Below are 14147 nucleotides of genomic sequence, written 5' to 3'. Positions count from 1 at the left end.
GCCCAATTGGGAGGGGTGGAGTGATAACTCTAAAAATAAACGGCTCTTTACCGACTCATTTATTTTTCTGGTGACAGAGGAGCGGTGGAGCGAGGGCTCGATTGTGCTGTGCGCTGCACTCGTGCTCGGCGGCAGCTTGGGCCAGAGCCACGCCGGCCGGGAACCCGGCCCACCATCTGCTGCTACAATCAGGGGCATTCTCAGCCCCGCGGCGCCCCACAGAAACTAGCACACGTATACGGGCATTCTCCGAGGAGACAGACGGGCCTGCTGACAATGACCACGTCCGAAATCCCCCAACAGAGCACTCCACAGCACCAACTCTTTGGATGGGGAACATCTAGCCAAACAGACCTTGAATACAGTATTACAGTCAACATGTGCACAGACTCAACTGAAGCCTGTAAATGGGCAACAAAATTAAATAAAACTAAGAACACAGATTAAAAACAGACCAATGACTGCAGGTGCCGAAGAGATAAGAAGTGAAGAATGACTGCCAGAAGTCCAAATAATGTCGGGTAGGTCCATGCTAATGCACTGCTGTCCCAGGAGACCCAAGCGGTAGCCAGATAGATAACACTTTGCAATCAGATAGAGACTGATAACATGAGAATTTTTATTGATAAAGTTGCAATATATTGTCATCATCTCTCCTTCCCTTACAAAAGACACTAAAATTGAAACATTTTCAAATAGTAAAAAAGTAGCAAATATAACTGTCCCCGTTAGGGGCTCAAGACACAAAGCACAGCATATACTATAATAATCATGATAACAATAAATAAACAAACACTGAATGTGACTATTTACATTTTGTATAACATAATATAATGCTCATAATCTTCGTGGTGAATATACATACATTAACATCAGTCATTTACAAAAGCAAACAATGCATTATGTCACAAAGAAGGGACTACACTTAAGATGACCTTCAGCCAATCAGAACCTTCTGTTTTGGAACATTTCACCCAAGCAAAATAACTCCAGGTATTTCGATTGGTCAACTTATTGTAGGTGGGTTCTTTGGTTGTGCTGGGGCTTCCATTAGCCTCTGACTGGGTGTCTCCACTGCCAGTCAGCTTTCTCTGGCTAACAGTGGAGTCCGTTTCCCAACCAGTAAGCCATCCTCTCCTCAGCTGGGTTATTGTGGTAGTACCGTTAAGAACGAGTGAAGACACAGTGGAGCAGGCTGACCTCAGGAAACATGGGACCTCACCAGTTGAGAAAGCGCTTCTGACATGCCCTTGCTACTGACAGCCATGTCTTCTCCAAAAGCCAAGTTCTCAGCAATGTCTCTCTGAGGTTTGTTTCTCTCTGCAAAGGTTCCGTGCTACAGAGGCTGAAAGTGGACCGCCACTCCAATGCTGCGAGTTGAGTATGAAGACACTGTTGTGAGTGGGAACTTGGGGGCTCGTACCCTTCCCTCTCAGCCCCTCAGATGAGGAGGGCTTGGCTCTGCCCTTCTCTGCCTTTCACACACCTGTTTTACTGCAAACATTCAGAGGATTGTGACAGCACATTATAAAGGCAAAGACCAGTAAATGACCTCAGCATTGCTACTGGTGGAAGTGTTGACGATGGACCCACTGGAACCACTGCAACCGTTCAACACAAGGGACTGTCCCGACACGACGACAAATAAATACATAAATACGTCAATAATTTAACACATGCACGAATAAATAAAACCCAACAACAAAGTTTTCTGAGGAACAGTCGAGCAGTTTGATCCATTTCGGTTGTTGTGAAATACCGCTTGTGTGCTGATCGAGCAGAAACATGCTATTTCATTACCTCGTGTCTGTCTTATGCTCAATGCAAACGCTCATGGATCTGGCTACCTGCAAACCCTGGAGGGATCTCACTGTGGCACAGAGGGAGTGTTTCCAAGCAGGGGGAAGGCCTTCATCACTAGACTGCAGTAACCCTCACACACAAGCGCGTGCATGCACACGCGCACACTCACATAAATGCATGCACGCCCACACTCAGACGCCCGGCCCAGAGGAGCGGAGGACCCTCCTACAGCCCCACCCCAGGCCTCCCCACGGGGGCGTGGCCCTCTTGCCCCCTGCACCCCTGGGACGACAGGCATGCATCAGGCAGTGGGGGGTGGGGGGGGGAGGGAAATGGAGGATTCGCCAAACCAAACCAGCTCCCTCAGTCACACGGCACCGCCCCCTGCCCCTCCCCCCGCCGCCCTGACATCCCTCCCTCAGTCCCAGCCGTTGTCCTTGATCATGTGGGCCAGCTCGATGATGAACTTGCCCTCCTTGTACTTCTGACTGCTCTCAAAGGCATGCTCCTGGGAGGGATACAGAGAGAGAGAGAGACAGAGAGAAACATCAGCTCCCTTCACCCTGAGCAACAAGGGCAGAGAAATACTGCTATTTCACCCCTCAGCCTCATCTCCGCTACCTGTGAGCGAGGGCTCCGGGTTACCACTCCCAATACCTTTTAACAAAGACACTTCACCATTTCCACACTGCACAATTTCACCTCTCTCGACATGTTATTAGAACAGACGTGGCACCGACTGATGCCATAGCATTTCACAGTGGGTAAGTGCACTGGGTCAGTACATTTGGCACCCGGCCTGTGACCAGAAAACAGTTCCGTCCAGGATATTAATACCCCCGTCACAGATGGCAATGCCATCAAGCAGCCGGCCTGAATTTGTGGCATGCAGGGGGCAATCTCATGACTGCCACTGACCTCCATTCACTCACACAGCTGATCTCGCTCGTTACAAACACACTGCAACTACAGCTTTACTGAAAAATATATACTCTAGGGTGCTCCGCAACACATGAATGAACTCAGAACATTTGGAGTTCACTTAATGTCACACTGTGCAGCACTCCCCATTGTCTTTTCAATGAACAACCATGATGTAGTTATTTATTGAAAATACATCACTTTGTGCAAGATACCCTCTCCTCACAAAAAAACGATAAATATTTATATATTAGTTAGGAAATCTTTTAAAATTTATCGCATATCAATGAATTTTGATTACTTAATTCATAATTCACAAATCAAAAAATCTATCTTAAAAGTCTTGCTAGTTTTTTCCGAGGCGTGGTATAGTAGCTGCAGATTTACGGTTAACGAAAACTCCCCTTCTAGTTTGCGGTCCCTTGCATTTGAGAGGGGTTGGTCTTGTTTTCACCACTGGCCCATCTTTTAGGGACACCTGCGTGCAATCACAGTTTGACCAGTAAGAATGAGCCATCTGTGACCCAGCTGCCACACTCACGTATTTCCAGCCTAGTGTGGTTTTGCAGTTTTCACAGTAGATATCGGCCACAGCGTGCAGCCCCGTCAGCAGCACCCTCTCCTCAGCTGGCCCGCAACCCACGTTCACCCTGAGAGACGCACAGGAGGAGAGGAGGGACATACAGGAGGAAAGAGGAAGAGAGAGGGACAGGTCAGAGCGACACAGAGCCTTTGCTCTTCCAGCTGCTGTTTACCAGACACCGAAACCGAGCCACTGGCATATACACCATGGAGGGCTTGAAATGTGGATGATGTACTGTTGTCTGCTATGGACCCATGAAACTGTATGCCTGTCCTAAACACAGCAAAATCACCCAGTGCACACTTCCCTGTAGAGAGCTTGTCTGAGACAAACTTATACATTATTCAACATGTTTTTGTTTGAAGCAGTTATACTGCAGTTTTATTGAAGCAGTTATATTGAGTTGAGCCTTATGGTGGTCTCACAACCATGGCTCACAAGCTTCCCTCCACTAACCTTAAACGACAGTGACTTTGTGGTTTGGTCTGAGCTCTCAAAGATACCAAAAAAAAAAAAAAAAAAACAATTTACAATTCCAGCCTGGCTGACGGAGACCATGTGCTCGAAGATAATGAGTCAATTAACATCATGCAGCTGTCCATCTGGATAATCTTTATCCAATGGCTTAAGAACCATATGGACGACACACACAACAACAGAACACTGATGGCTCTTTCATTCCCCTCATTTACAGTTCCATATCTACAGTGTTACACTCCATTAAATGATGGATATGGGCATGGCACCAGTGTGGTACAGCAGTATGGAACAGGGCTTGTAACCCGAAGGTTGCCAGTTCCATTCCCAGTTTGGGCACTGCTGTCATTCCCTTGGGCCAGGTGCTTAAAAAGGATATTGCCTCCGTAAATATCCAGCTGCATTAATAAATAACATAAAAATGGTAAGCTATGTAAATTGCTCTGGATAAGAGTGTCTCCTAGACAACTATAATTTGTGATTGAGAGGCCTCTGCATATTCTCCCTCTGTGTGACAGCCTCTTTCTGTCTCAGGTCCAAGATCCTGTGAAGGCCCTTGTGGCATGCCTGATGCCCCAGGCTATGCAGATGGAGGAGAACATGGAGGCTCTTGAGGTACTTACACCGAGTTGAAGAGGTACGCCCTGCCTTGACTCCCTTGGAACGACTGGAAGAGAGGAAAGAAGTGTGTCAGAGATCCACTTAACTGCCCTGCTGCTGTGGGGGGATGCTGGAGGCTGTCCACCAGTCCTGACCTCCCCACAGAAAATCTCCCATGATGCCCAAGCTACGAAGACAACGCGCTTACTCTTAAGCTATAAACAATTCATGATTTATTTGAACGGTATGCTGATCAATGTTTTGACCGTTGGTTTTCTTATGTTCTCAGATTTGATATCTATCCACTGAACTTGGCACCTTACAAAAATCTGGTATGTGTTATACTTACATCTGTAGGCATGTTGTTCTGTTTAGAGGAAAGTTTTATATGATGGTACTGCAAGAAATGATTTCCACTTAACCATTATCAATCTATGAATAAGTACACAATTATGTAAAGCTGATTTGCTGAATTAAATGTTAAATTAAATGGTTAAAATATTGTGTCCCATTTCACTCAATGAAAACAAGAAAACATTGCTTTCACAGAAAAAAGTGGTTCAAGAATGTTAACCTTATACAGCCTCATTTTAAATAATCTTAAAATGAGAAAAATCATAGCATGATTTCATATAGTGCTGAACACAGGTGTTACTTAGACTGGTGTGAGCCAAATGTGGAGCTTCAGTGCAGTGACCCCTGTTAGAGCTTGCGCAATCCAAACCTCTTATGATGCAATTTCATTTATCATTAGGACATTGTGCTCAGGGTACTCACTGAGAGAGCAGAGGGATTTCTGCACTCTGGGGAAAGAGCGCTCAGCCCTTGGCTTTGAGTACAGCTATGTGGAATAACTCCACAAATCATTCTCGGTGTGCGTGTCGGTCATCCCCGAGACCCAGGGATGAACAAGGATCAGATTAACATAAACACTTGCGCCCTTTGCTTTGCGCTTCTTACAGTCTATAATGCAGCACTCTATTGATGTCTAAATGGCAGAAGTTGGCACTTGTGGAGATGGAACTGCATCCTCTGACATAATCTGCCAACATTAAGGAATGGCTTTTCCTGCCCCAAGCCACAGCAGAAGGGACATACAATATAACCCTTCTGTCATTAACCCTTGCTCGGCTGAACTGTGGCTTTAAAGCAGTGAGGTGAGCTCACTGGCTCGGTCTATTGGTTGCTGCAGGTGTGGGACCTCGGCTGATTGGCGCATCACAAGGGATGTGGGCCTTCCTGGCCTGTGGTGCAGATGGCTGCAGGTGAAAACAGTGCACAAAGACAGGGGGGGCTGTCAGAGGGGAACTGTGGTTCTGCTGGACTGAAGGAGGCAACAGAAAGCCTTATTTACAGTAATGACAGGGCTGAGAACTGGCCCGGCTCAGCCCTTATGCGAACTAGTGAGGAGCGGAACTGTACTGCAAAGACTTTTAAAAACTCAGCTCAGGACATGGTGTGCATTGATTTTTATACATTTGTGTGTTCAGCAAAGCTCCATAAAGCCTTAAATTAGAAACCACCATCAGCTGCCATTACAAACAGTCTAAACTCCATTTGTCTATGGTGAGAGAGGTTAGCTGGATCGCCAATTCACCCTCATAAATATGCCTTTGTTTTTCCAAGCTGCGATCACAAAGCTACTTTATTTTAGCGTTTGGTGTTGCTACGCATTCCCCGTATCCATGGCAACCATTTTGCTGAGTGAGGCCAGTCAATCAGGTATTTTTAGTTTTGCCTATTATAGCCCTGACGGACTGAGAGGATGATTGAGCGCAGGGGGCAAACACACCCCTCCACGCTGACATCCCATTAGAGATGCTGAGCGCTTTCGAGGGCTGCCTGTCACTCAGAAACTTCAGGACTCTGTGGACAGAGAGAGCACCGGGCAGCTCCACAGGAGCTCCGTCACGCTGCTGAACCGTCGTGCAGGGTCTCCTTCAGTCAGACAGAGTCACAGGCGGGGCCTCCGTGAGCGAGATCCGCGCCGCGCCGCCAGACACCGGCCGGCCCATGCTCTCCCACCCGCCTACTCACCCGCTGGCGCACCGCAGCGAGAGTGACGTCACCCCCGACCCCCCGGAAACAATGAGTGCCATCGTTCTCCAAACAAACCAGCCAGTCACGACAAGCCAGGGGGGGTTCGCTCTCATGCGCACGCACACACACTCGTCACTCTGCTTTCAGACGGGTGCCAGGCTGGTGTATTGATATTTGGACAGGGGACTGACGCAGGAACACACACGCGCGGACGGCTTCGTGCGCAAACGGAGCGGGGCGGTGCGCCAGCCATCCAAACCCTACAGTGCCCTGCGAGGCGAGGCCTGCTCAGAGCCTGTGAGCCTCATCCTTCATTTCCTGCCCTGCACCAGATGTCCCCTAATACTGTTCCACCTCACGCTACGGTCATCCTCCTCACATCTCTGAAAAAAGCCTGCAGCCTCGTTCACAGAGGAACTGAGCACTGTTATGATAGTGACACCACAGATATCCTCTGCTGTGTGTTATACCCATATGTTTGTGACATTGCTTGAGTTCTAAGTGTTCTGATTTGCTGCCTCATTATATACATTCTTTAAAGGTTGTGGTCCCCAATAGAACACCCATACTCTGGATAGGAATGGAGACAACACTGGATCCTCCAATAAGGAGGATGGTAGGAACACAGGAGCTGAGTATGTGCTCATAACGAATGCTAAGCACAGCAAAGTTAGCACCGCCCCTACCTTGGAGATGAGCTCGTCGTGGTTGGCCAGGTGGGCGCGGCAGTGGATGCAGCTGTAGGTGCGGTGGCAGCTGGGCAGGTAGGCCTGGAAGGTCTTGGAGCGCGTCATCCTGACCACGGGCGGGGTGGCGGGGCGGTGCAGGAAGGGGCTGCCGGCCCAGGACGGCTCACAGGGGAAGCAGCGCAGCACACAGGTGAGGGCCGTGGTGGGGCGCGGGGCGGGAGGCAAACACCTGCACAGGCCACACACAGCTCGCTGATTACCACACACACGCACACGCACACGCACACAGCTCGCTGATTACCACACACGCACACACACGCACACGCACACAGCTCGCTGATTACCACACACGCACGCACACAGCTCGCTGATTACCAAACGCACACACACGCACACGCACACAGCTCGCTGATTACCACACACGCACACACACGCACACAGCTCGCTGATTACCACACACACACACACACACACACACACACACACACAGCTCGCTGATTACCACACACGCACGCACACGCACACAGCTCGCTGATTACCACACACGCACACACGCACGCGCACACGCACGCGCACACGCACGCACACACAGCTCACTGATTCGCACCGCCGTTTACAGCACTCTCTCACAAGCCTTCCATTTCCCTCAGCGCTCACAGACACGCGTCGGGAACGGCGCGCGGCGAGGCGGGAGCAGAGATCTGCGGCCGCCGTGTCTCCACGGGGACACGGTGTGTGCTGTTCTGAGGGCAGGGGCGTTTCTGACTGCAGAGTGTGTGGCCCAGTGTTCACAGATGGAGGGTCGGGAGGCCAGAGTAAAGAGTAGCTGTGTGCTGTGAGAGACAGCCTTGTTTGCTCTCTGCTGGGAGCCAGCCAACAGCATAGGGCTGCACCATAAAGAGGCCACTGACTGACAGACTACAGTCAGGCCAAGAAACAGCCCCCCACACACACACACACCCCATTACACATGTGCACATATACACACCACACACATCTCCTTCACAAGTCAATCCCCTTTCTGTTTGATCAGCCCCTGAAAGAGCCGGCACATTTTTCCAGCCCCGGTTAATGACACGATTCCCGCTCCCCGCGTCAGGGAGGGGTCGGGGAAGGGAACCCACAGCACAGAAAATGACAGGCCGCGCGAGGCAGAGGGAGAGGAGCGCAGGGGCCGATCAAACGGCTCGCCTTGCTGTGCGGCTCGCTTCAGATGCACGCAACAAAGACCACATCAATAGCGCAGCGCCATGGCAGCGGCTCCCTGCCCTCACAGGGGTCACAGCCGCGAGGAACGCTCGCTGAACGCTCGCTGCGTTCAGCTTTAACCCGTCAGCCGTGACGAGGAGCGCGGGCTGGGACATCTGAGGGCTGACACTTGGCTCTCTGAGACAGATTTCAGAGTATTTCACTACTGATAAATCAGTGTCTTGCTCCTGAATAGTCCCTGCCCCATAAATTAGTCAAAGTGAGTCAGCTGCATGTTGATACAGTTGCCTGTCAAAGTTTGTGTCGTGCTGCCAAGAGAGACCGTTAACGGGCCAGAAAGGCAGCTTTTGTCCTCTGACGGGCAGATGTGTTTGCGCCGTTTGTGAGACGTGTCTTGTGTTTGGAAGGGGCACAAAGACCCACACTGGCGCTGTGTTTTGAGCTTACAGAACAGCGGGCGGAGAGCCGGGGCAGAGCAGCCGAGAGGTAAGGGTGAAATGACACTGCGCGATCCATCCAATGGGAAAGCCACAAGCCTGCAGGGGCCCAGTGTGCTCCCGACCAGCCCCTCGGTGGAGTATGCTTTCACCGCGGCCTATTTGTGGTGCGCTGATCAATCGCCACCGGGCGCACCTGCTCGGACGCGAAAATGCCCCATCCGTCACTCGGGCCGGCCGATTGGCCCCTCTGACCCCGGGCTCGCGAGGACGCCATTACAAAAAACGATGCTACATTACATTACGTCATTTAGCAGACGCTCATACCCAGAGCGACTTCCAAATAAGTGCATCACTATGCTAAGAGTAGTTATTGAGAAGTATTACAAGAGGTTAGTAAGTGCTAAACTAGTGTAGAGTGCTAAACTGGTATAGCTGCAACATACAGGAGAAATTCCAATCAGGAGCCAGGCTTCACTGAGAAACTACACTGCATCCTTTAAACCAGTGTTTCTCAATCCTACTCCTGGAGCCCCCCTGTCCTGCATATCTTCTATCTATCTTTGCTCCAAACACACCTGATTGAAATGACTAACATGCTCTTGATTAAATCAGGTGTGCTCAGCTAGTCAAAAGTGCCACTGATGAGTTCAGTCAGGTAGGTAGAGCAGGGAAAGATGGAAAATGTGCAGAGCCGGGGGCCCCGGAGCCCAGGAGCAGGATTGAGAATCAGCGCTTTAAACCTCTGCAACCCTGCAGGGCAGCACCACCCGCTCAACACCCACCAGCAGCCTGCATGGAGCATGTCAATCAATTTATTAATCCGGTGTGATGCGGACAACAGATTCCTCATTGACCCAAGGGAAACAAATCCCCCTATGCAACTATAAACAGACATGGATGCAGACACGGATGCTGGCAGCAGGTATCTGTATCTGATATGGATTCCGAGTACAGTATTTAACTGCAAAGGAGCTGATAGACACAGCTGGTTAATCACTGTCCTGTCAAAGCTCACCTGCCAGCCATGGCCTCAACATGCTGAGTGAGTGAGGGAGAGAAAGGGCTTTAGCAAACAAAGGCACTACAATGGCCATTCATCAGCAGGCGCTGTGTGTGAGGAGAGCAACAGCTGCAGCTCTCCACAGCCTCTCGTAAACCTATCAGGAACACCTGGGGCCGGATCTCATCAAACCAACCCTCCATGCTGACAGCACCCTGCAGACCCGGCACCCAACCAGATCAAAACCAAGGTGGAACCGAGTCACCCTCAGCACCCGTACCCCAGGGGTACCTGTTTACACGGGCACAGACGGCCTTTCCCCACAGGTCACCATCAGATCAAAGAGAAGGCTCAGCACGGCAGAACACAATAACCAATTCATCACCATTATCACTGATTAAATGGGGCGGCTTAAGGCAGAAGGGTGGGGGGCGTTGGGGGCGTTTGATGGATTGGCGAAAACGTGTACCCTCTCAGCCCGTTCATTTTTAACCTAATCACACATGCTGACAGCACCTCCAAGACAGCTGTGCTCGCGACACAAAAGAGCCCTAATGTCCCGAAGAACCGCCTCAGTGAATGAATGAAAAGACGATATTGGGCTAATCAGGACCGATTGATTCAGGTGAAAAACGGCTGCCTGAAATCTCCTCGAGGGCCCTGCGGTGCCTTGAGACGGAAGCCGCCGAGCCGGATAGCACGCAGCTGTCTCCAAACAACCTTTGTTATGCAATGGGCTGCGCTGCAGATGAGAACTACAGGAGTGACAACCAGGAGGATGGCAGCGCGGCCAGCAAAACCACAACACTAGCATATATTGCATTACGCGACAGGGCAGCACTGATCAACATTACCGAAAATACCCAGCTCCACAGAAATCTATAAATACCAGCCGGCCATTAAAGGCTTTGTTGTAAAATGCTGACGGAGATGCAGTTTTATTTTAAGAGTGCCAATAGGGCTGGACCACAGAGGGGTACTGCAAATGCACAATTTTCCTGAGTATTTGTTTAGCCTTACAGAGCCGATATGGCACACACATCATATGATACGGTGGGCTGTCTGGCACATGCCCCGACCCTGCAGTCTTTACTCTGTTGCTTGAAGAGAATTTGGTTGCAGAGAGGAAAGAATAACAGAAATAGATTGAGAGCAGAAACTATGACAAAAATTCCAGCTTTCTCCATGCCATTCAGTGCTAACTTCTGGATGGAGTGCAGCCCGAGGAGAGCACGGAAAACTGGGAACCACATGTTCACTTCTGTCTGTGCAGCATCACAGCTGATTGACTCTGTATTGACACACCTGCCCGTTGTACGCTGATCGTATCTCACTGCCTCTGTGCTGCTCTCATCTGTGAACACTCCCTATCTCTCTGGGTAAGCCAAATGACAGACTCTAAAAGGCAGCCTATACAGTTTATCAGGGGACTCCAGTGCTGCATATGCAGTGTGTGCGAGTGTGCGTGCTGTGTGAGGGCGTATGTGAACCAGGTCAGAGACAGTGGTAGTGTGTATACTCCCACCAGCCAGAATGTAGGGCAGAGTTTCAGCCACCAGACTGCACAGATGGCTGTCCTAGCTCAGCACTGCTAGAATTTTCATCCAGGCCGCAGACACACAGACACGGGAAAATGAGATCGCGTAGGCTTTCTGCAATCACGGGGGGGGGTGTTTGGAAGCATGGCTGAGAATGGCGACTCGGACACATGCACTAGCACATGCTCTCCACTCTGCTCCAGTTCCACAACTCTACAAACTGTTCGCCAAACTAGGCATTTACGTCACGTAAACATTACACAATTTAATTTGGCTAATGCAGAGAGCTTCACCTTTGACCTCAGCGATGAATGAGCTCCATTCTCATGCTCTGTGTTTCTGTTGGTCCCAGATTCCCTCTGATAATACCCCTCACATACCTCTGTGTGTCCATTCCAGTTGTAAACGTATGAGACCAAACACAAAGACAAAAACAACTGACTGTCTTTTCGGTTTTCTTACTTTGCTAAGGTGCAGCTGGCAAAAAGCTTGACAATGTTCACCTTGAACCAGGTTAGCTAAACTGCCCCTTCAGTCCATTGGCTCTGAGTGTAAAAGCATCTTCCACAAAACCAGGCAGGACGCCTGCTGTGCTTTAAGTCAAGGCTCTGAGCTAGGATCACTGTGTCCCTTGTTCAAAGAAGGTAAGCTTTCTCCTACTGCATCAATTACCCATGAGAAGTCAGCTTTCACTAACAGGAGGATTACTTTGCACTGGGGAACCTGTGCTGGGGCATATAGAGGTCAATTCATTCAATGTGTAAAGAACTGAGTCCTTATAATCTAAGAAGTAATTTAAAGCACTGTGTCACTTTTCTTGTCATAATTGAGCCAAGAGTTTCAGTTTATTTCAGTAGGGGGGAAAACTGGGTCAGCAAGACTGATTCTTAGGACTTTCAGCTTTTGGATTGATCTCTACATCTACATCCAAATGGGGATACAATGAGCTCAGTGTTGTAGGGGCTTGTTCAGAGGACTTTGATTCCTACAGTCTACATCTTCATCACCTGGGAAATGGCATTCAAAGCAACCACAGCACTCATTTTGAACTTCACAGCATATTGTCAATTGATAAAAACCACACAGTTTTTTTTTCCCGATATTCGCTCAATTTCGCTGGCTGTAGACCACAGTTCTTCATTCAAAACTGTCCCTTATCTCTCAATGGTACTAGCTCAACAATAATGAGCTGGTGAATCACCCTGCGGTGGCCCACAGGCGCGTGCACATCAACTGAAGACAATCATTTAAAATCATACGTCTATGCTGTGCCCTGGATAACTAAATAAAATATTGACTTTTGGGATATATTTCGTGTTGTCTTATGACTGTGTGTATAAACCAAACCACTCCGCCAAAATAATGAGTAACGTCGTCAAAATAACGTTACTTTCCGTGGCATACTTAATTAGGTCAGGACATCTGAGTTCACCTGTAGTAGACAAAAGTCCGTCCCCAATCGAAATCAGGCCAAATTGAAATGAGGATGTTACTTGAATGAGTGGCTGAAAGGATGTATCCTATACTCACAAATCAGAAAAAAAAACTACAAGGACAAAAGGAACGCAAAAAACGGTTTCTAAATAGCTACATAGCCTACATTCGACAGGACGAAATTAACACTTCGCTGCAGGTTATACACAAAATTTGCACACGACTTGAGAATTATCACAGCATGTACACATCCGCATTAGTAATCCACACACTGATACGGAAAAATTTTACAGTTGGTATTTTCATTATTCAGCCATTAAAATCGCGGTTCATGGTTTATGCAAATCTGTTTTGTCTCTGATTCTGTGCAACTTCCCCACCATGCGCGTCCACCGCAGCAGAGCTTGTTCCAGCGATGTTTTCGTCTACACAACGTTGTTGGTGCAGGATACGCCACTGGTAACTTTAGAAACGAAGTGTAATAAAAAACCAGCGCAGCCAGTAGCACTGCGGAGCTCGCCATCCCATGCCCCTTCCAAAAAACGATCTGTCTACTTCCTTCCAAACATCAACGACCCAAACAACAGCTTGCAATCTATGTGACAATAAAAATGCCACGTATTATGATAAAACAGCCCCCCGAAACTTTTTCTATCCAAATGTCGCAACAAAAGACGTGGCTCGTTAACATCAGCCAGATAAAACACTGTGCACTGCACATTACTTACCTTTGAATGGAAAAAATATGCACTCGTCGTACGCCCTCTGTTCTTCTGAAAATGATTTAACTTCACTGACGACAAATCCCTGGCATTCTATGAGAGGCTAATTTCCCCTTCTTCTGAGTCTCCAAGACGCGCTGTTTTCGAATGCAACGCACAAACTCAGTCGTTATAATTGCTCAGTTAACTGCGCACTGACTGTACCTCGTCGTCGGACAAATTGACAGACGTATCAGCCAACCAATTCAATAATACAGCATAGCAACACTCCGCTCATTGGCTACCTGTAGATATAGCCAACCAATAGTCGTTCGCACTGTAATCAACCAGCAGCTGCAGTGCAAAAAAGCTGGGAACTGTAAACAGCTGCCAAGCGGACAGGGATGGCTGAGGCCGCAACTAAGTACAGGGTGAACCAACGCGCATATTAGCGTCTGTAATTTTTTTATTTTGCTTGAATGTAGTTGAGTAAAAAAGTATTTGAAATTACCGTCACACGGGTAGTGTAAACGGACATAAACAAACACGTGCCTCTTCTGATAGTGGAATTAGTCTGGCGGAATTAGAACTTTTGTTGTAACACTAAAACTGAAAACGTGTCGCTCAAAACTTACGGAACACATAAATACAACTCATATATGTAGTTCTGATGATGTAGCCTAATACTAAACGGTGACAGTGATAAGATGTT

The 14147-nt window shown here is 48.7% G+C and overlaps 1 protein-coding gene across 1 annotated transcript; it reads right to left on the bottom strand.

Annotated features, from left to right (window-relative positions):
• Window positions 1–709: 709 nt before the first annotated feature.
• ypel2a (yippee-like 2a) lies at window positions 710–13544 on the bottom strand. Its single transcript, XM_036524503.1, has 5 exons — window positions 13463–13544; window positions 7111–7342; window positions 4408–4451; window positions 3266–3374; window positions 710–2311 (listed from the first exon to the last, which is right to left on the bottom strand). Exons 2-5 carry the CDS (start codon window positions 7216–7218, stop codon window positions 2222–2224), a joined length of 351 nt encoding a protein of 116 aa, XP_036380396.1. The 5' UTR covers window positions 7219–7342; window positions 13463–13544; the 3' UTR covers window positions 710–2221.
• Between the last annotated feature and the right edge of the window lie 603 nt (window positions 13545–14147).

This window comes from Megalops cyprinoides, chromosome 3, assembly GCF_013368585.1.
Source record: "Megalops cyprinoides isolate fMegCyp1 chromosome 3, fMegCyp1.pri, whole genome shotgun sequence".
NCBI lineage: Eukaryota > Metazoa > Chordata > Actinopteri > Elopiformes > Megalopidae > Megalops > Megalops cyprinoides.
This window is presented reverse-complemented; position numbering and strand designations above follow the sequence as displayed.